Raw genomic sequence first — 22,146 nt, 5'->3', positions numbered from 1 at the left:
GGCTCAGCTGATGTGAGAGATTTGTTTTGCTGCATCCCAGCTCAGCATCAATGCAACCTCATGCCCCTGAGTCCACAGTAGACATCCAGCCAGGAGACTTCCCTTGAAGGGAAAGCCTGGAATTCATCTCAACCTGGCTTGTACCTATCAAGCAGACTGCAAACGAAGGCACACAAGGGAGGGGTAAGGTCAGAGGTACATCCATTAGGATTATTCCTTTCATTTAGTTCAGAGGACACGTGCCACCACCTGCCCTCCCTGTGGTCCCAAACCACAGCAGCCTTTGGAGACACACCATGTGAGCGGCTTCAGCCACATGGTATTTGTCCACTACACACAAACTGGGGCACGTTGGTCACACTGGCTGTATCCTCACTGGAGATGTTGAGCTGGAATGGCTCTGCAGGCCATCAGCTATGCCCTGAGCACAAAATAAACTCTATATTTCTTTTCTCCCAGGGGTTCCATCCAGACCCACAACACATTTGGTCCCAATATATGTTTTCCTGTTAAACACCTAAAAAAATATGTTCTTTGGCACTTGTGTGATGGTGACACGAAGATGTGACACTCTCCTGCCCTTGGGCTGCCTGCTGGACTCATCTCTACAGGTCCATATACGCAGAGTCTGTGTCCACCCTCTGGGCCTCCCCGAACAGGAGGAATGCACAGAGGCCAATGCTGTTAACAGCAGCCACCAGGTTGAAAACAGAGATCCAGGAGCCAGTCGTTTCAATCAGGTAACCAGCCAGGTACACACAAATGACGCCTGGGGTGGGAGAGAAGAGAAAGAAATGCAAAGGCTCCAGATCCAGATCCTGTTTTCCTGCAAGGATACGGCTGCCCTGGAGCAGCTGAGATTGAGGAAGGTACTTTACCTAGGAGGGCTCCACCTGTATTCCCAACACCTGTAAAGGAAAGCAGGTATATCACAGGAGGAAGCTGAGGCTGCGCGTATGGAATGGACATTGCGCAGAGCTCAAACCTCCCTGCTGATGACCGCAATCCCCCCTGCACTTCCCGCAGGAATCCTTACCGAACAGCAAGCCAGCACACGAGGGGGCCAGATCCTGTACATTCACTGAAATACCACTAGTGAGAAACAGAGGAAAAATGGTTGCTTTAATGGAGCACGGCTCCTTTTTCATCATTCACCCAAAGTTCAGTTGTCAAACAAGAGGGATCAAGGCAATAAATGGCACTGGTGGGAGAAAGGAAGAAAGAGGCTGAGAGTGAAGCAGCACCAGAGAGTACCAGGAGGAAAAGGATTCGATTTCAAGTGTTTAGAAGGGCAAAAATGCAATTCCCTTCCTGCTTCATCTCCCTAATCCCTGCTGGTCCCAGCCCTTTCGCACACTTTTTTTTGCTGCATCATTTCCAACCCACTGAACCCCACCGCCCTCACAGGGCCCAACACAGGATGCTCAGACAAGCACCAGTTCTTGCTCTGACAGTAACAAGGAAGGCAGGACCCCAAAATGTGAAGTGTGGGGTAAGAGCTAAGGGCCACAGCTCCTGCTGCTGTCGCTGGTTACCTGTGGTTAAAGGTCTGGAGGCCGACAGAGGCAGAAGCAAACACTATTGCTTTGCAGAAGCTGGAGGTCTGGCCCAGGCACAAAGCAAAAATGCTCGAGACACCGGAGCCAATGACCTGGAAGAAAGGGAAAATCAAACACCACAGCACATTTTCTGTAGGGAATAAAGCAAGTCCTTCATGGACCAACTGTTCCCTTCTACAATGGCAAGAGCTTGTATGCCCCAGGTGCTTCCCAAGCCTTTTTCCCCTTGGTGTCCTTGCTTTCCCTGTCTGTCCGGAGGGATGGGATGCTGCGGAGCAGGGAGGATACACTGTGCTCTCAACCAGCATTCCTATTTCTGTCCATCCTTGTATTGCTATTTCCTCAGTATCTAAGGGGTCATTTGGAGTGACAGCATACGGCTGGCCCTTGCCTGTGAAGGAAAACCTCTCTGGAGCACTCACACAACTCTGTGCTCAGCATTACTTTTGGTCCATGCTCTGTTCCTCAGGCAGGGGGTTGCGCTGTATTTCATTTCCTGTGCATCCTGATCGTCAACCAACCTGCAACCCTTCCCTCTTTCCACCTAGAATCACCAATCAGCTCCATAATCTTGCCATGTAAGCAGAGCCCAGCAGGTACTCAGGTGTCTCTCTTGTGGCTTCAGCTCTCTTACCTGCATGAACTTACGAATGGTGATGGTTTTGTACCCTGGAAGAGAAAGGGAGAATTGGAGTCAAGCACAGCTTACCAGGTCTCTTTGTTCTCCAGCCAGAAGACCACAGGGTCAGTGGATTTCGTATGGCCAGATTTCATCTCCAGGTGGATATTGCAAGTGAGATCAAAGGGAGCCCCAAACACATGGATGGGATTTGAACCCTGAAGTATTTATTCTGCTTTCAAGTCAGAACCTCACATCTATTTGCTGGGTGTTCATCCTACCAACAAGCCCACCTCCTCCCACCCAGGTCCTCTTCCCCCATCACATAAGAGCTGAGAGAAAGCCAAAAGAGCTCTTACCTTGGCTGATTAAATGATCAGACAGAAATCCACTGAACAAGCTTGTTGGAATCGCAACCAGCCAGGGGACTACATTAAACACCCAATCCTGAAAGGGAGCAAAAGTCAACAGAGGTTTGCTGTCAGAGCCCAGTTTCTTTGCAAACACTTTATATGATAGTCTGTGATATCTGTAGAAAGGAAAACAAATGGAGTGATCAGGACTGCTTGCAGGATCTCTACCCCCTTTTCACAGCAAGCTCCCTGCTACACCCTGCATGACCCCAAAGTATCTAAGGCATCAGGAGCATCACGGGGCTGTAGCATCTGTGGGTTTCTTGTCTTTCCTTTTGCCCTGGTGACCCTGCAGAGGCAGAAAGCTCTGGGAAAGAGGGATTAAAGTTTACTGCTCCTAAAGGTGATGTGACAGAGCCACAGAGCGCTGCAAAGCAAGTACAGACTTTACTCTGCCCTGTGGGTCATCAGTAAAGCTGCCGGCAGAATTCCACCATCAGCTTCAGCCTCATTAGCAGCATCCCTGTGAAGCTGAGGGAACAGAGCTGGATTTTCTAATGCCAGGATTAGGAAGCGTTATGGGCAGCAACATATTTTGGCCTATTTTCAATTAAGTACTTGCTGCAGTTGTAATCACAGATGATTACCGGACATCAGGATTAGAGCAGATCAGAGGCGTTTCGGTGCCCAGATCCCACGAGGAGCTGAAATCAGTGCGGGTTGGGCTGAGCTTCATCTCAGCTGGTTGAACCATCCATCAGCCCCAGTGTATCCCCCTTTATTCATAGCCTGTCACCCCACTGGGACATCCCTCCCTTCTCTGCCTGGTTTTAGGATGCCAGCTCTTGGATGATCTTGGATTTGAATAACCCTGTTCCTGGACATCACATTAGGGTTCATCTCCAGCTTTCAGTGCCTTGGAACTTTGGGTCTTGGTCACTTTTGGAAGTGTTACCCTATAGGGCTTGTGGTTGGGTGTCTGTTAACACAGACTGGGGTTGCTCAGCAAGTCAATTCCAACACTCTGAACTGCCCATCCCTACAGCCCATCACCTGGAGCCAAACGCCTCCATCACCTCCATCCTGAAGGGCTGCCAGAAGTGGTGAGGGCAGCCTACCTGCAGAAAGGGACTTTGACCAGTAGGTGACACAGGCTTCCCACATTAAGGATTATCGTCCATCCATTAAAATCAAGCATCCTCAACCCCTTTATATTAAAACATATGAAGCGATTACCAGATGCAGGAATGCTCATAGAGCATCTTACATAAAGGCACCACGATATAATGCTGAACAGATGGTAAATTACTGCTGCACAAGCACATTACTTGAGGTGCACAGATCTTGTCACTACAATATGTTTGCTTGCTTTAATACATGATTTTAATATGAATATCAAGTCTGCCATAAAGCACTTTACACATGTAATATGAAAAGGCATTTGTAAGCAGCTCTGGAAAGTATAAAAACCTAACAGAGCCATTGTGTAAAGATTGTCTTGAGTTTCTGAGAACCAGATCTAAATACCAGCTCTCAGCCCAGATGAGTATTGCCTAGGCTTCTGATGAATGGGAGCATCATTGGTGCTGAGGAGAGGGAAGCTGTTATAGTATATTTGAAGTATGTGTTATTAAAGGTAATTATGATTTTCTCATATACAATTTCAGTACAGTTAAAAACCCTGTGAAAACCCAAATGTGAACGGTGGTCATTTGCAACTCCATGATGTCATGAGCTCTGTGCCATTTGGAGACCTCAGAAGCAGTCTAAAAACCAAATATAACCCTCTCTTCCCTGTCACAAAGTTGCTCCACCTCACTTCAGCATCCCTAAAGAAGCAACTAGAAACCATCCTCTGCCTGCCTGAAGGGAGGATGCACCTCCAAATGTATGTGCAGGGGAATAACAGCTCCTAACCCCACAGAGAAACCTCCCACCTTCTCCTGCTTCCCAGCCTGCTCTTACCAAATCCCTCTGCCATCGTATGCCTCCCTAACAACCCATTTCAGCTGGTACCCAGCACGACCTCGTGCGCACAGAGACCTGCAATGCCTCGGAGCCAACTTACTTTTGACTCGGGGAAAGTTTCCTTAAAGAAAGTTGGCAGCCAGGAGAGGAGAGTGAAAAACGTGCTGGCCGTGGAGAGCTGAGCGATGATGACAGCCCTGGAAACACGCAGCGGAGAGGAAATCATCAGGAGGGACAAGTCACATTGAAACAGGCACTGAGCAACCAAATCTTTCAGCTCCTGGTCTACAAAGGGATCCCTCACAGTGCTACAATTGCTTCCTGCTGTTTCCATAGGTAATGACTCCTTTTGGCTTGCCACTCACAGCACTGCTGGTTCCTCCTCCTCATCACTCAGTGCCCATCATCAGGCCAGGTTAACTGCAGCAGCAAGTGTGAGTGCATTTCCAAGTGCTGAAGGCTGGCCTGCTCCGAGAGGTGTTTAGGGCTTCCTAGGGATTTGTTATCAGCAGATGCTCCATGGTTATTCAAGGCAGGAATGGGCTTGCTGCCCTGCAGCCCCACCACCCTCCTCTCTGTCTTAATACAGCACTTGGGAACATGCTTGCATGAGCTTCAGTACCGAATGCATCATCCCATAGGAAAAACGGCTATTAAAAAGATGTTTTGCCAGCAATGAGAACAGCCCAGAGCATCACTTCTTAGGAGCCCATTACAAGCAGCATTTCCAACCAGACTGGTGGAGAATATCCCTCTAGAGGAGCACACGACACCCAGGAAACAGCCTGTGAAGGAAAAGGATTTGCCAGTAACGTTCAAGCCTGACTTTCCTCTGGATAGGACATAAACCTTTCTGTCAAGCTTACCTTTTCAGTTCTTTATTTATACAGAAGGGGTTAGAAAAGCTGGTCATGTTTCCCAAATATATAAATAAGTGGACAAAACACACATATGCAGGACAAACAAGCACAGAGGGGAGGAAAAGCCCTTGGAAGGAGGCTGCTCCCCAGCCCTGCCGATGCTCAAGGCCACCGCAGCTGCCTACCATATCGGTGCCTTCCTGAACAGCTGCTTCCAGGGAACTTTGGTCTGCTTGGTTATCGAGAGGCCTCTCATTAAACGGTCTATGGGGATGATGAGTTCTGCAGGGAAGAAAACGGACAAAGGGAAGCTTTGATCAGTAATTTTCTGTGCAGCTGGAGGGAGCTTTGGGAGGCCGCTCTACAGCTACCTTTAATCTCCTTCTCACCCTTGTTTTCTGGCTGTACCGCTATTGAATGCTCATGAAAAGACCTTTTTATATTGACCAAAATTTTCCCACTGTATCCATGTACTTTTCCCATCCAGCCACCTTCACCCATTTGTTATCTCTCCCGTTATAATGAAAGAAAAATCCCTTGGGCAGGGACCAGGATTGCATTTGGTGCAGCATCAGGCACACGTCAGGCTCCTGATGAGCTGGGCTCCCACACATCACACTGTACTAATAATGCTGTAGCCAGGTGTAAGGCTTTCCCCACGTGTGGAATTACTCCCAGACAGTTATTTCAGAAGAGACATTCCAGATTAACTGGTTTTTAAAAGCTCTATGTGTAAATGCTCTTTGTTTGGAATAAGTATCTTGCCCTGCTTTAGCTTAATCCACTCTGAAGATCATGCTCTGTTTGGTGTTTTCACTGGTACTTAAGAGTACCGAGGAGTCAGATCAGGCTCTTGGCAGCAATATAATCCAGCGTGGGACTTGGAATAAGAAATCAGCAACGCCAGAGCTCAAAACTGCCAGCACAAGGGATACAGGTGACTGGATTTACCTTTCTCACTCAGGAGGTACTTGCAGGTGCAGTAAACCCAGAGCAAAGTGAGCAAACCAGAGAAGTAGAAAACGCTCTCCCATCCATACCAGTCCAGGAGGAGAGATCCAGCACCACCAATCACCAGTGTCCTGCAAGGAAAACCACCCATGATTACAGGTCTGGCCAAGAGCATTGGGACTGGATGCATCAGTGGGAGATGCTCCCCAGGACGGATGCTACACGTCACTAAATGCACTTAGAAGAGCTGCTGCACATCTGCCCCATCACACTGTGTCTTTGCAACCTGCCCTGCTCCCTGCATGGCATCTTGGGCCAGATCCTCACTTGAGCAGGAGAAACCATGAAAGGATCTCACCAACCCCTCACTGGAAGACGCACATCAGTAAAGAACATGGGGTTAGTGGTGCACAGGAAGCATCTCAGAGAATGTATAACACTGGAAAGCCAAGTGATTAAACACAGTAATATTTCTATTGGGCTTTTAAGCAACCCTTTCATTTAGAAAGAATATTCTCATGGCCATTAACATGAGAAGTTACATTACCCCATCTATCAAAGAGGACAGGTGAGCAGTTTCAGGCCAACCCTTGCTCCTCCTACTGAATCAGCCTGCTCCCCACAGTAATGCAAATGTTGCAAACACCCTTCAAAGTCTGGCTTGAAAAGAAAGTTAAAACCATACATAAACCCTTGACATGCACGACAGCAACTGCCTGAGGCTTCCTCAGCTGCAGCCGGTGTCCTCAAGGGCCCAGGAATCCACATGCAGTTTGGGCTGTGAGTTTTGCCTCCAACTCTTTAATGGCATTTCATCACGTAGGATGTCTGGAGACTGCCACTTGCTGCTCAGAGCCTTCTGAACTTACCCAAACTGCGAGCCGGTCCCCACTGTGCTGTAGGTGAAGGCTCGCTCGCTCTCACGGACCCTCTGGGATAGCAGGCTGGCCAGAGATGGGAAATACACCCCTATAAGCAATGGGAGGAGGGCAGGGAGCAGTCAGGCTCCTGTGCCCTTGAGAGCAAACCAACAGCAAAGGTAAAGAACCCAGCAGGAGATAAGCACCGAGACAAAGCACCAAAACCTCTGCTGACTTCAAAACAGGGGCATAAAACAATGAAGGTGAATCCATCACCATGGAAGTTTTGTTTGTGGCCTTCTCCATTATCCCTTGTTCCATCATTACCTCGGCTGCTGTAAACCCATCAGTGCCAATGCACTTATCCCACCAGTTCCCAAGTGCCGCAGCTTGGCAAGAGGGAAGGAAAACCATCCCAAATGACCCAAAAGTTTTAGCAAGGACTGATTTTAGCCAAGTGCATTGAAGGGGTTTTAAGATGTGGAAAACCAAACAGGAACAGGGATGGTTTCAGAAGCAGCAGCCCTTGCCTGGCACAGGGATTTCTGCAGGGGAATGATTTGTCAGTGGCTTTCTCTAGAGATGTCACTTTCTTTTTCCAATGGAAGTTCTGGATGTGGAGGCAGCTTTGAGGCAGAGAGGATGGCTCAGACATGCAGGAGAAGGGGTCCATGCACTGCAAAGCACATGGCTTGCATCTGAATTCACTGCACAAGAGCCCCCGTGCAAGGAAGCCCATGGGCAGACAGAAAAAACACAGACACATGCTCAGGACATGGGTCTCACCTTGCAGCAACCCCATGAGGAACCTGGAGGAGGCCATGAAAGCGAGATGTGCAGAAGTGATGTGGGTGAGCAGCGGGGTGAGCACCGTGAGGAACCCCCAGGCCGATGCCGACAGCAGGAGGACTTTCTCACCTCCTATTCTGGAACACAGAAACCACCCTATCAAAACCAAGGGGAGAGCGAAAGGGCAAAGTCCCCCAGTCAAGACCCAAGGGCTTTTCCCAGTTCAGCCTGTTTTTAAGAGCCACCTTTCAGTCAAACCTGTTCTTCTCTCACAAATGTCTTTAGCCCCTCCGGAGTAGCTCTGACCTCCTGTCCCCTCCCACCGCAGCCTCCCCTGGAGCAGGCAGTGAGTTGGGATTGCTCCCACCAGGACACTGGACACCAGTGCTGCCCACCCAGCTCCAGCACACACCAACCCTAGAGGCAGCACCACACTGATGTGCTCAAGGCTCTAACAGAGGGGAAGCTCAAGCTGCCGTCACCATCCTGCTTTTCTTATTCAGTGATGGTGTTTTCTCTTCCATCTGCTCCTTTGCACCAGCTCTGCCTGTTCAGATGTGGGGTTTTGCTTGCAAACTATTGAGGAACACAATGAAATAGCATAGCGCACTGCATGGATAATGTACCTCTTCCAGGCATGTGTTCCTCACAAAGGATTTCATAGGAAAGCCTTCCTCACCAAGAATGGGGTGGCTGGGGAAAGGAACCTGAGCAGGTGATTACTCAGATCTTCCCTTACAGTTAGCTGGGGAAGTTGGTTTTTAATTGATATGATAAAATGGAGACACTTGTTTTCCCCAAACATGATGGAAACTGTGATGGGGGTTTGCTTGTGCATGAGAATAGAGGGTGGAAAAACTGGAGGTGCTGCACTGAAAATGAAGACGGGCTGTGCAGATCAAATCAAAGCTGTAGGGCTTGCAAAAGGAAACGTTTTCTTCTTGTGGTTAGTGATTGCAGCTATAAACCCTTCCTGTCCAGCGCTGCTGGGATCAAACTGTTTGTAAAGGGACAAGGAGCAGAAGCCATGAACTGTGTGAAGAGCATCAGCATTTACCACTTCTCTAAAATAAATCCTGCTTCACACCCACTGTTTCTTTCATGTAAGCCTGTGGGTTTGGTTTTTTCACTCCTATTACAGAAGCAGTGCTAAAAACAACCTCCATCAGACGAATTATGCTGGTATAGAAGTGCTCTTCACTGTTTCCAGGTGACAAAAACCCTATGTTGGTCTAAAGTGTCCATTAATGTGACTGTAGATCTCTCCTGGCAGTTGCTCTGTAGGAGCTCTTGAGGCCATAATGATTGTGTGGATACCTCCTGTGTTTGCTGGGGATTTTGGCTATGCAAAGTCATAGTGCATACTGCCCTGTAAGCAGTGCAGCAATTTCAAGGCAAAGGAATCCAATCAGACAAAACTACGCATCCTCTCTGAATCAGAGCTATAGACCCTGAGTGAGGCTGGTGGAGAGACCTCAGCAGCTGTCAGAGCAGCCTGCAGTGCCCCATAAAGCATCTCCCCATGGAGACGCTTCACCCCATCACTGTCCCAGGGTGAAACTTGGCACTGCCAAGACTAGAACTGGGGTTGGTCAAAACCAATTTAAGTGTCATTAAATAAAGACCGAGCAGAGGCAAAGATGAGAATAGTGTCCAGTACTGGTCACTGATGTGTCCCCCGATAATCTGTGTCAAGCAGTAGCCCCAGAAGAAGCTGCTGAGCACTATCCCGGACTGCTTCTTGTCCCAGTCGAAGTAGGTGCTCAGGGCGACGGCGCAGATGGGCACGGTGACACGGGCGCAGTACAGCAGGCACGTCCCCAGCAGCAACATCACTGTCCAGACACGGGTCTCGGGTCTGCAAGGAGGGAGAAGAAGATGGGGAATGGTCTGTGGGGTAGATCCACGCACAGTGAGGGCTCAAGGGTCAGCCTTTGCTTGCAAGCTGAGTCTGTCTTCATAAAGGTCAATGCAATCCCCTGTGGCACAGTGGTTCTGACACATCTGGTGACTTTATGAATGATGCTAACTTTCAACCCAAACAGTGTTTGACCCAGCAGTAAAATAACGCCCATCCATAGGCTGCAAGGTGGGACAGGCTGCTCCTGCATTGCTGTGGATGGAGGGGAAAGAAGGGATACTTGTGTGCTTTTTTCTCCAAACAAAAGCTTTAGAAACTGTTCTTCAAAAGATAAGAATAACAAAGGAAAGGTCAGTGCATGAGGTTGGAGGTATTTGCATAGGACACACCGTCTTGATAGCAAACATTTGCTATTTGGCATTCCTACTCACTCCCCAGGGAGGGTGATTGTGTGTTACTCTTCCTAAATAGGAGGGAGATGCAGGTTTTCTTTAGTGAGAGACAAAATATGATGGGGCTAAATAGCCCAGAGAGAGGAGCAAGATAATCCAGGCTGGCCTGATAAGAAGCCGAAGATAATATGAGCAATAATACATTAACAGAATACATTTTTTGGTACATAAGTACCCAGCCTCAAGAAAAGTGCACCCCTCCTGCAGAAGAAACAGGCTGGAAATAAGTGGGAAAGCAGTTTTCTCCTGCTCCAAGTCAGCGATGTTATTCTGGAGCAGAGACCCACATTGCTGTAAACTTCAAGCTGCAATATCTGAGCTCTTCTGCCTCCCCCCAGTCCCACTAACATCAGCCTGGATTCCCCCTTTGCCTGTGAATTCTGGAGTTAAAAGCTTAGTATGAACCCCACTATTTGTATTTGGCTATTTCTATGCCCAGAGGCCAGAGCACAAAGCACTGAGCAAACAGACTCGCTCTGCTCCAGAGATGACTGGGGAATTCACCAGACCGGGGCATTAACCTCTGTGCTTTCCACCCTACTAAACAGACCCACCTCCCACGCGGGAAACAACCTGGGTCACTTCGTGTATCAAAGTGAGCATTTATTCCTCTGTCCTGGAATGATGATAAATGCAGGTTAATCCCACACAGCACAAAACCGTCTATAAACGTGTCAAATGGCCCGTCACAGTGGGAGGCGAAGGAACAATGAAAAGTAGAACACACCGGGCACTTGGACCCGCTGGAAGTGAATTTATTGCTGTTTCCTGACAGGGCAGATAAGCAGCTCTGTGCCAACCTCTGGCAGGAGGCACTGGAAGTGTTTCAGTTGGTGCTTTGGAGGTTGGAACCGTTGTTACTGTGGACACATATGAAATAACACAGGAACTAGAAAACCTCACGTATCTTTGCTGGAGGAATAAGTAACCACAGGTTGAACTGCCTCAGCCATTTGAACCGATAAACGTTCCCAGAGTCCCTCCTGGTCTCACAGCAAGAGGAAGGGATGCAGCAATCCTGCCTGAAGTTGGTATGATTTGGTTTATAATCAGCTCTGGGATCAGCAGACCCACCAACTTCAGCTTCCCATGGGAAAGCACAATGAAACCAAAGGCTCTTGGATGCCACGTGGCCGGGTCAGACCAACCCCAGCAGGACAATATGGGCACGGTTTGGGTATAAACCCCCCCTCAGAGGGCAGATGGGGAGTAACTGGCAATGGAAAACGTTACGGAGGGGTGTCTGAGACAATCCAAGATGGGATGCTCGCAGGTATAAGCAGCCAACCTTCTGCACCCACTGAAATGGGCTGTTGACAGACCAGGTCCATAATCTCTCCTGTTCTCTCCAGTGATTATTTTGAGCTATTGAACCTGCAGCTATTGAGGTGACAAAGTAAAACGCAGCAGCCTGCAATGTGCGTAGGTATTTCCTATTATTTAGCTGCCAAGATAGTTTTCTACACTGTGCTTTTCCCCCTGGAGCAAAGGGAGAGCTTTATGAGTTTTCTCACTGGCTGGGCTCTGCCTCTTCTCCCAGCAGTTATCCTGATGAGCACAGCAGCATTTAATGAGATATTAGAACGACATTTCTTCCTTGGCCCTAAACCCTGTCTGGCTCTGCTAGGTGTGAGATGGAGAGAAAAAGACTTGTGCAGCTCAACCTGTCTTTGCTCTGCTTCTCTTTGTAATATTGCCACGCTCTGTTCCATGTTTGCAACTAGGAAATGCAGCAATGACAGTGCCCAAGGAAGGTGCAGGCACAGCTTGGCGCTGATGGGTTGAAGCCCAAATAGCAATGAGCAGGCTGCAGGGCAGCTCTGGCTTCAGGGCAGAGAGGCAGGAAGGGATGCTGTGAGATCCCAAGCTTTTTTGTCACTCCAATGAGGAGGGCAGAGCCACCCAAGCCCCCAGCCCCTGTGTTGGGGGCACTCAGGGGTTTGGAGAGTGGAGGGACAAACACCATTCAAAGCACAGCTCAGATACAGCAGTGGGAAGGGATTCCCAAGCTGGGATGCTCTCCTGACAATCCTCATCCCCAGTTCAGATGGAAATCCAGTGAATTTCTTCTCTTGACTTCTATGCTTTTTCAGGAGCACTAAATAAGCCCCTGGCTATATGACGCAGTGCCAATGCTTTGCTTACTCCACTCTATACATTCATATTCTCTTTCCATATGTTTAAATGCATCAGTAGAGACTTACGCTCAAAACAAGTGGAGACCATAAAGATGGCTTCGGACTACCACTTGCTCCGCAGGTAGCATATCCAGGTAGGAAAATCCACTCAAACAATATGAGTGACAAATGTAATCGCTGGCTGTCCACACCCACCTGAGAGCATAGCAAGAATTATTCCTCTGCAAGGACAATGATGTGCTTGCATCAGAGGAAAGAGCTCTGTAAATGCATTTTCTCCTAATTATAGTTATCACACAGGCTGCCGATGAGTCAATGCTCTGCTCGGTGCAAAACAACAACAGCAGAGGTTACAGGAGAAGCCTCCAGTAGCACGGGGGGGGGGAATAGAGCTCTCCTTCAAAAAGTAAGGAATAATGACAACTCAAACACTAGTTTTTGGGGGTAAAATCAGCCATCTGAGAAGTGGAGCTGTATCAGTGTTAATGAATTTAATCTAATGGATTAACTGAGGAGGGAGGTAGAGATAATCTGTGCTGGAGATAACCAAACTGAGTCAGAATAAAGCATATCGAAACTTAAGGAAGTCGCAGCCATTGGTGTCATCGGTGCCACCATGCCCATCTCACCAGCCAAGTGGACAGACTGAGCATCTCCCCACAATGGTCCTGGCTGAGCCCCAGCTATGTGGGGCAGAAACCTCCATGAGAAGGGGCAGCCAGCCCCAAACCATTGGCAGGTGAACCACCAGAGCTTGTCTGGAGACACCTAATTGAATTGGATGCCCATGATGGCAATGGCTCCCTGGTGCCCAGCCTGTGCTCTCCTGACCAGTCGTGCCTCTCTGCTTACAGGCACCGCAGGTGCATCCCCTCTGCATGGCACCAAAATCCTCTTTACCGAGCGAAGCAGCCATGCAGCTAGAAAACACTTCCTATTTCATAACCTCCAACCACCACCCAGACAGACTATAATTAGTTCAAGCCCTAATGACTCTTCCTGGGTGGCTTTTGTATGGCAGCAGCCCTACATTTGAACAGCTCTGCCTGATGTCCCTTGGTCCTCCTCCTCCAAACTCATCCCTGGGTGCTGGGGGGGGGTCACAGCTTTGCTGTTAAGCACCCAGCGATGCCCTTGGGACCCAGCTCCCACCAACCAAACAGGTCTCCTGCCCCGAGCACAGTGCTTAGGATTGATTTCCAAGGATGCCCAAGAGCCCTAAAGGAGTAAACCCAAGCCAAGCTGTCCCGTGGTGGAAGGGGAGCCAGCAGCACAGGGTATCTTTATTTGCAGTGTGTTTTCCTGCTGCAGGAATTTCTCCAGTAGATGCCACAGAGCAAATATTTATTTAACTTTATTTCTCTTGACTTGCTCCTTCCTTTCCCCCTGCTCTGTCTGTTTGCAGACACTGCAGGGCACTGTTAAAATGGACTTGCTGGAGTTGAGGCTGTCAATCAGGTCACAGTTTAGTATCACAGTATCACAGTATCACAGTACCCCCTTCAAGGCACGGGTTTGGGCCGTTGGGTATTTTCAGGTGGTAAAAGAGCTGTGTTAGCAATCCTACAAACAGCCTGGCCCAGCAACAGCTCTTGGACAGAAGCTGTCTCTGAGGTTTGTGGGTGTTTGCCATAACTGGAAGTGGGAGAAGATCTGGGAGCTGTAGCTCCTGATCTGCACTGGAGCAGTGCCATGGCCAATGTGGGCACAGGCATTGGCAGCGGGGCACACCGCCTACCCCTAGAGCATCTTCACCTCAGTTCCCTTCTCTATAAACAGACTGAAATAGCACTGTGGGAGATGCATGGAGGATACATCATCAGGAGCCACCTCCAGTGCTCCCAACCTGCTTGCTCATCCCCACCACCAGCAGTGGACACTCACCTATCCCTGGCAGAACCCCAGAGCAGGATGGGGATGAGCCCACATGCTGGTACCCACCTCCCAGCCACGCTGAAGGGCCACCAGCTCCAGACCAAGGGCACCCAGCAGCTCAAGCATGGGACCACCTCCCCAGCACATGCCTGCGGTCCCCCTGTGCCTGGTCACTTGCCTCAACATGGGATGCTTCCCTCCTTGTCACCCATTCCCAACCCCACTGGAGCATCCCCATTCTAAAACCTCTTTCCCATCTTATGTGCCTATGGCTTTAATTTACAGTAATCACCACCACAACTGCAGCCTGACTGATGTGGCATAAACACAGCAGCCATGCCCACGCTCCTGTGCAGGGAGGTAGTACCCAGGTAGTTATTTCTAAGGCAGTTTGACCGTCCTCTCCCTGCTCCCTCTTTGTTTTCCTCAACAAAAATTCCTCCTTCCCTTGGAAATCCATCACGCTTGTCGAGAGAGAGGTGAATTCCCCCCCTCTGCGAGCTGATTTTGTCATGCTGCAGACTGGCTCCAAGCTAATGATTTGTCGCTGTCAAAAGGAGCTTTGGGGTTTAGAGGAGGGGTTTTTCTCTCCCCATCCACCCGCTAACAGCCAACAAGAGCAGCACAGAGGACACTGGGCTTTTTTTCCTGAGAAAGTTGCTGGTTTCCTGCCCGCCTCCTGTGCACAAACTCCCTGTGCAGGGCCGCAGATGGTAACAAAGCGGTGTTCAGCGAGCACGGCTCTGGGTTTATTCCCTCTCTTCATTTCTTGCTTTCGGCAAAAGCAGGGATGAAATCAGATTTCAGCAGCTCACATGAGCTGGAAAGAGCTGTTAAGTCCAGGTGGAGGTGGTGGGAAAACAACAGCAAACGCATGCTTTGCATGCTGATCAAGGGCATACATGGAGCAGCCAGGAATGAAATGTGTCTTCCTTACGTATTCCAAGGGAATAAAGTCCTCAGCAAGGTCATGATTAAAACCAGGGTGAGGAATTGGGACAAGAAAATAACCCCGCCACCAAAAAACGCAACTAAAGCTGCAAAACCTGTTGGCAGAACTCAGAAACACAACGGGACCACTGGCTCCAGGCAAAAAGCATGGTCAGGAGACTGGAGACCAGCTTGCGGCCAGTGGTTCGACTCCTTTTGTCTCTGAAGCTTAAAGAAACTGATAGAATAATCCCTTGTCTTCGGGTGTAGCCAGAGGCTGGGAGAGGCAGAGTGGTTTCGGGAGTCATTTGCTTCCCGGGGCACACTGACTTTTCCATGTTGTGTTTATCTCCTGGAGGCACCATCCCAAATGCCAGCCCCATATCTGCTGCTGGATCCACTTTGTGTGCAGCCTTTGGCAACTGAGTTATCTTCTTATTGCTTCAGTCATCCCCCAGTTAAACTAGAGATGCTTAAACACATCTACATGCCCCGATCCTGCTTTGGCACGTTAAGATCTCCATTTAAAAGTGCTATCTAAATGTCCAGATGCACTACATAAAGTGTTGCTCTTGGAAGAAGAAGAGGAGACAAGCGATAACAGAGCCATTGGAAACCTGCACAAATGTTTGGGAAAGGCAGCTGGAAAGGCAGGATAAAACATAGGGCAAGAACATGGAAGAGGAAGGAAGAGCCATCTGAGAAAGGGGAGGACAAAAGAAGAAGCAGGATGAACAAAGATGTAAAAATAAACCTGCCAAGATAACTGTTGATCCCTCCTTGCACTGACAGCACAGATCTTGGATCTTGGAAGATCTTGGAAGGCTGCCTGGTATGTCTTTTGTTGGAGCATGAAAGGAGAACCCATGTCACTTCCCCCACTTGATAAGACCTTGCCTTCATGGCAATAACTCACACTGGGAAAGAAGGGAGAGCTCTGAATTTGTATATGCTGCCCACCAGATTGACTTTAAACCACCCAATGAGGTGTCTTTCCCAACTCGACCAACCTGTGCTGCTCGCTCCTCCTTTCTGCTCTCCCTTTGCCCTTCCCACTCTCTGCCTGCCCATAAAACCCCCTCAATCACAGGCTGTGACCACATGTGTGTGTCTACACCAAACAACAGGCAAGGGAGCTCAGCTTCTGTAAATGACAGCAATAGAGATAAGGATCTGATGGGAGTTATGGTTATCCTGCTGCTCCTTCACATTAACCGGGCTCTTTCTATTACTAGCAGCACTTAAGATGGTCAGAATCACTTCAAAATACATCTGTCTCGAGCCACAGACTGTCTTCAACTACATCCACTTTCATTTGGGGAAGTGTTATTGATGGTTTTCAAAGAGATTTGGGAAATGGGAGGGTTCATTCTGGCCAAATGTGTTGATTTTGTACTAGAGGAAGAACATCTAAATGGAAATTTGCTTTGTGGAAAGTTGGTGAGAGGTTCTTCCTCTCCCACCTCTCTTGTTTCACAGAGGGAAAAGTTAGGAAGGGGGAGACAGTGACAAAGGAATATTCCTAAGTGCTTTTGGGGAAAAGAGTCTTCCAATTTCAAGCAACCCCAGTGTCAAAAGTCTGCTTTTGAGACCTCTTAGGTGAGATGAGCATGGGTTTGATGGGACTTCCAGGTCTCTGACTGCAGGAAAAGTCTCCCTTGGGACAGAAGTTTAAAGCAGCCATCATCCTGCTGGCCCTGCAGGAAACGACTGATGATATACCTCAATTTATCCAGTGGCTGCCTGTTGCTGGAAAGGGCAATTCCTCCCCTTGGTGTTCCACCTTCCATTGGACCAGGTCGCTCAAAGCCCCATCCAACCTGGCCCGTTTGCTTATCCCCCGACTGTTAAAAGTGCTCAGTTTGGGCTTAATAATGTTTTTAAGTGTTTTAATTACTTAACTTGAAGAACAGTTCGTGCTGCTGCCCAGCAACTATTCCAGACCTTATCCTAATTAACTATCATCACCCGCAAAAGCATCCCTGCTGGAACACTTCGATAAGAACCTCTCAGTGGTCTCAGCAGTATGACTGCAGGCCAGAAATAAGTCACAAGGCTTTTTCCCCTTCATGTTTCACACTAATCCCAGATCTTCCCCTTTTCCTCTAGCATCTCCGCTGGAGCCGGCAAAGCGAAGCAGCTGGGACTGCCCGGGGCAGTGGGGCCGCGTACCCCGGTCCCATTCTCCTGCACCCGCGAGGGGCAGCACGGGGGCGATGCGGGTCTTGGACCGCCCGCATCCCGGCCGAGGTCCTGACGCGGAACACGGGGCGCTCCCGACACCGCCTCTCCGGGGAACGGCTCAGGCTGCCCGACCCGCTCCGCTCCATCCCGAAGCTGCATCTTTCCCTGGAGCTGCATCAGGCGGTGGCGAGGGACCGAGGGATGCGGTAGGGGTGTCCCGGGAGAGCGCTGCGAGCAGGGAAGCAGGGTCCAGCCTTACCTGGACCAGTGCGGGTCCCCGCCGCCATCCCTCCTCACGCCGCCGTGCTCGGCGCTGCTCACCGGCACCTTCCTGCCGCCGCCACCCGCGGCCATGCGGGCAGCGCTTTCCGCCTCCGCCGGCTCGGCTCCGCTCACATCGCGGCGGCCGCCGGCTCCCTCCCCCCGCCGGGCCGCGGCCACGTGTCAGCGCCTCCCGCCGCCCCGTTCCGGGAAGTCCCGCAGCGGGCGGGTCCCGGTCCCTGTCCCCGGTGCCGGTCCCGGGGCGGTGTCGAGCCCGCGGCCCCCGGCGGGGTCGTTGTCTCCATCCAGCACCCACAAAACTGGGGGGTTTTAGCTCTTTCCCCTTTTATTTCCCCTTCTCCTCCGGTAAGCACTGACCCTCTCCATCGGCAAAACCAAACGGGGTTACGAGAGGGGCTGAACCGTGTCTCTTTTCACCTGGTACCAGGGAGTGCAACACTTGGGGAGCCCCCTGCTCCTCCATCTTTCATGGGTTTGCCAGCAGAAGTCTCTCTCTCTGTCTTTTCAGGATTAGAACTGAGAAATATATTCCTATCTAAAGAATTTAATGAAAAAATAACCAGGAATCAGTGTCGTTACAGCTTGATTTAACTCTGTTGGATAGGGCTGAGGTCATGCTGTAACTGAACGAAAGGACCAGAGTCCGTTATAGAAATGGAATCACAGACTGGTGTGGGTTGGAAGGAACCTTAAATCATCAAGTTCCACCCAACCCACATCTTCCACTAGACCAGGTTGCTAGAAAACTCAGAATAGATCATTAAAATGGTGGTTATTTCAGTCAAAATAAGAGGACTCGTGACTCATTTCAGGAACACAAGGGAGCCAGCAGAAGAGCATTACAAAACATCATCCAGGTGATTCTGTGGCTGGCAGCAGCATGGATGCAGGCATGACAAAACCTGAGGTCAGCAAAGGACTGAGGAGCTCCTGCCCAGGCTCACCAAGGTCATACACAACCCTGGGAAAGGTGCCAGCTTCTGGGTACCAAACGGCATCAAGAAGTACAGGACGCAGGTGCAGGGCAGGCATCTCCCCTCTGCTCCTGTAAATGCTCATTGAAATTCAGCCTTTAGCAGACTGATGTTTACCTAACTCCCCCATTCTTCTTCTAACATTAATACCTTGCAGGTCCCTAGCAGTTAGCTACTTAAATCAAGAGGGGTAACTGCATTACCAAGTTGAACTTCAGGGAGTCAAATAGCAAAGAGGCTCCTTATGCCCCATAGAGAACTCCAGAAGGAGAAGGCTGCCAGGGCTGACCAAAGCAAGAATCATACTTTGCCCTTTGCTTCAGCATTTCTTTCTCAGAGAGATCTACCCCAAAAGGCCCTTGGCACAGTCACACAGACCTGCTGCCAGCTGAGAAAACCAATACAAGCTTTGCTACAAGTGGAAACCGAAAGGAACCATGTGTAGTAACCACAGGGCTTAACCTCCATCCAGTAGTAGGCTTTCCGCCCTTTATTTGGACAGGAAACTGGAAACTATAAAGTATTTTTATTCACTCTGCTACTGTGCCCGTTTCCAGAAGAGGGAGCCAAGGCATGGGAAAACGCAGCCAAAAATCAAAGCCATTGTTCAACGTGGGGGGTTTTAAATGGCGTGTATGCTTGGAGTAAGGCAGGAGGGGACATGAGTGCTGATGTAACTACACAAGTGAAATGCACGTCATAAGCTCAGAAAAGGACTAGAGAAGTCTTGGGCATGGGACAGTAATCACATATACAGGCAACATACTAACTTGAACCCCTGCATGAGTTACTACTATGCTAAGTCTCACTGCTGTGGGATGCAAGACACAACAGCAGCTGCTAACTTACCAAAATTAGGATGCAGTTTGGAAATCAAGCACAGTGCAGCTTTCTTTAGCTATTGTACTCTTCAGTTCCTCTCCCTGTACCATTCAGTATCACCTCCCCAATTAACAGCTGCTTTAACTAATTTGCTTCTCACATCAGCAGCAAGTTTCACTGTCCAAAATAGCTGCAGCTAAAAAAAGCATTTGAGTGTAGCATCTCTTGCATGCACATAAATAAGAAGTAAAAACACAGACTGCATCATTTTCTGGAAGCAAACCTCCCACTGAGCTGATTAAATGGGAAATGGAATTAGTTCAGAAGACAGGTGCAAGAACACAATCTCCTACCGTTTTTTCCTGTGTTCAGCTTAATCTGTATGAAGATTCAACCACACAAAAAGATTATTGGGTTAATATATGAGCTGAATTATCACTAGAGCTTATCCACATAATGGTTGAAGATTTTATGAAGCACAGCTCAAGACCAAATCCTGAAGGGGTGTGAAAGGAGAAAGAGGCTCGCACGTTCCCTAAGGGACAACTGTCTCCTGAAAGAAAGGCCAGTCCAAGGGCAGCCTGAAAGCCTCCTGCTAACCAAGAGCAGTTTCAATGTGACTTGTCTGGTCTGAAGAAAACAAGTGTGGTTTCTAGTACTAAACAACACAACCTTGCAAAATCACTGCAGACAACTACATGCTGAAAACAAGCAAATGATCAGAGAGGTTCACAAATGAAGACTGCTTTTAAATGAATAGCAGCTCCCACAAAGGAGCCCTCCCAAGAGGGTGAGAGAATCCCCATTTGATGAATAATACATCAGTGTCCCCCCAGAAGAGGTAGTTTGGGTGGGGTGATCTCACCCTCAATTTAATCATATGAAGGCAGGAGGGTGTAGGAAATGAATACAAATCACTTCTAGCACCTCAACATGTCCATTGAGAAGCACAAATCCTTTGGAGGGTGCCGTTCATCAGCTTTGTGTTTTGTCCCTGCTCAGCTGAGCACTCAAAGCAGTGACCTGATGAACTGGACTAGGGACATCGAGCACGGCTGGGGACACCATTGCTCACACGACAGCCATAAACCCAACTTGTCCTTTTTCATCAAGAACATGACAGTGGGAACAGATACTGACCAGTAACAGCACTTCTGGATGCAAGAGACACCTGCTGCAGAGCAGGCCAGAGCCCGACTCAACTTGCTAACAGTAGATGTATGGCAACATATGACTCCATATCCTTTTCTATTTTTTGAGGTAAGCATCTCTAGGATGCTTTCAGCTGTGGCTGACAGCAGGAGGCCCTGTTACCCGTGAAGATAACACACACAGGATCACGCTCCAACTCAATTTAATAAGCTTCTTAACGAACTTGGACAGAAAGTGGTTTGAAGTAAGTCGAGCAACACTCATCTACTAGTCAAGGATTCTTTTGAAGTAATGCTTTTAAGCTTATACTCAAGCATACAAAGCAAAGTTTACAAATTAAAACTAGTAAAACCATCCTAGGATAATGTAATGGCTTCCCCTATATGTACAAGGAGTGGAGACAGAATTCTTTCCAGGTAATTTCACACACCTTAAATGCTACATAAGTGCTCTCCACATTCATTTTGATTTTTCTCTTGGTGTGGGTGGAAGAAGCTGAAAGTGATTCAATGAAATCATCTTACAGAGAGAGCGGTACTTCACCTGGTTTCAAGCAGTATGTTTCCCTCTTCACAAGTCTTGAGAAGAAATGCTTTACTTAAAATGCTGATAGCTTCTGTGCAGCAGCCTCTTTTTTCCAGCTATATAAAATTACACAGTTTGGTAAGTACTTCTCAGAAATTATGACCAATCTTCATGGAAACCTATCATAACCCCCCCTTCGCTAATGACTCCATTGTACAAGAGGAGCAGCCACAGTTTAGCTTCTATTTGACAGGCAGAAAGAGACATGGCAACAGCAAAGACGACCGTTATTAAGGAGGTGATAGGTGTTGCAAACGGAGAGATTTGGAGCCTGAACCACACTTGACACAGAGCCTTTCTGCAGTGGCATTTAAGACAGGGTATTTTACAACCCAATTTCTTTGTGTCTTAATGAAAGAAATCATATTCGCTTTCAACAAGAGAAAGGTTGAGGAGGGGGAGGAATGACTGTAGTGTACCAGGTTTGCCACTGTTGAGTCTGGAACAAATCTTCGTATAAAAGTTACTCTCATGTTGATCTAAATTAAGTGGAACAAAAAATGTACTTTTTTTACACTAAAGCAAACGGATCCAAGTGGTGTTTAATAGTATTTGTTAAAGTGGTTATCTAACAAAAATGGGTTAGCAAAATCCCATTCATTAGTAGTCACCAAAGAAGACACTTCTCATGCATATGACAAAAGTTCATTCGTGTACTGAGACGTCTGTTTACTGTGTACAATATTTCCATAAATTATAATATGTTTCACAGCCCCTACCATTCAAGAATATTTCAAACAGATTATATATTATATTTGTATATGCAAACTATTTTATATACACTAATATAAAGATCCTTAGAAGTACCAATATCACTACCTTTATGCTTTCTCTAAAATGCATAGCTTTCGAATATTTTCTTGCAGTTACCAAAAACTTTACAGATTAAAGCTGCTTATCAATGTGGCATGTTCATAAAAACAAAGGGAAAT

At 48.4% G+C, this 22,146-nt stretch overlaps 1 protein-coding gene across 1 annotated transcript; it reads right to left on the bottom strand.

Annotated features, from left to right (window-relative positions):
* Window positions 1-605: 605 nt before the first annotated feature.
* Window positions 606-17,753, bottom strand: SLC17A9 (solute carrier family 17 member 9; the record flags this gene model as incomplete). The annotated part of the gene is made up of 13 exons (XM_080627642.1): window positions 606-769; window positions 879-908; window positions 1,037-1,092; window positions 1,536-1,651; window positions 2,194-2,228; window positions 2,538-2,625; window positions 4,600-4,696; window positions 5,545-5,641; window positions 6,311-6,441; window positions 7,180-7,279; window positions 7,957-8,096; window positions 9,620-9,817; window positions 17,659-17,753. The coding sequence occupies 13 exons, from the start codon at window positions 17,751-17,753 to the stop codon at window positions 606-608; spliced, it is 1,347 nt and encodes a 448-aa protein (XP_080483768.1).
* Window positions 17,754-22,146: the final 4,393 nt, after the last annotated feature.

This window comes from Psittacula echo, assembly GCF_963264785.1.
Source record: "Psittacula echo genome assembly, chromosome: 12".
NCBI lineage: Eukaryota > Metazoa > Chordata > Aves > Psittaciformes > Psittacidae > Psittacula > Psittacula echo.
The sequence above is the reverse complement of the archived record's forward strand: the minus strand, read 5'-3'. Positions and strand labels throughout refer to the sequence as shown.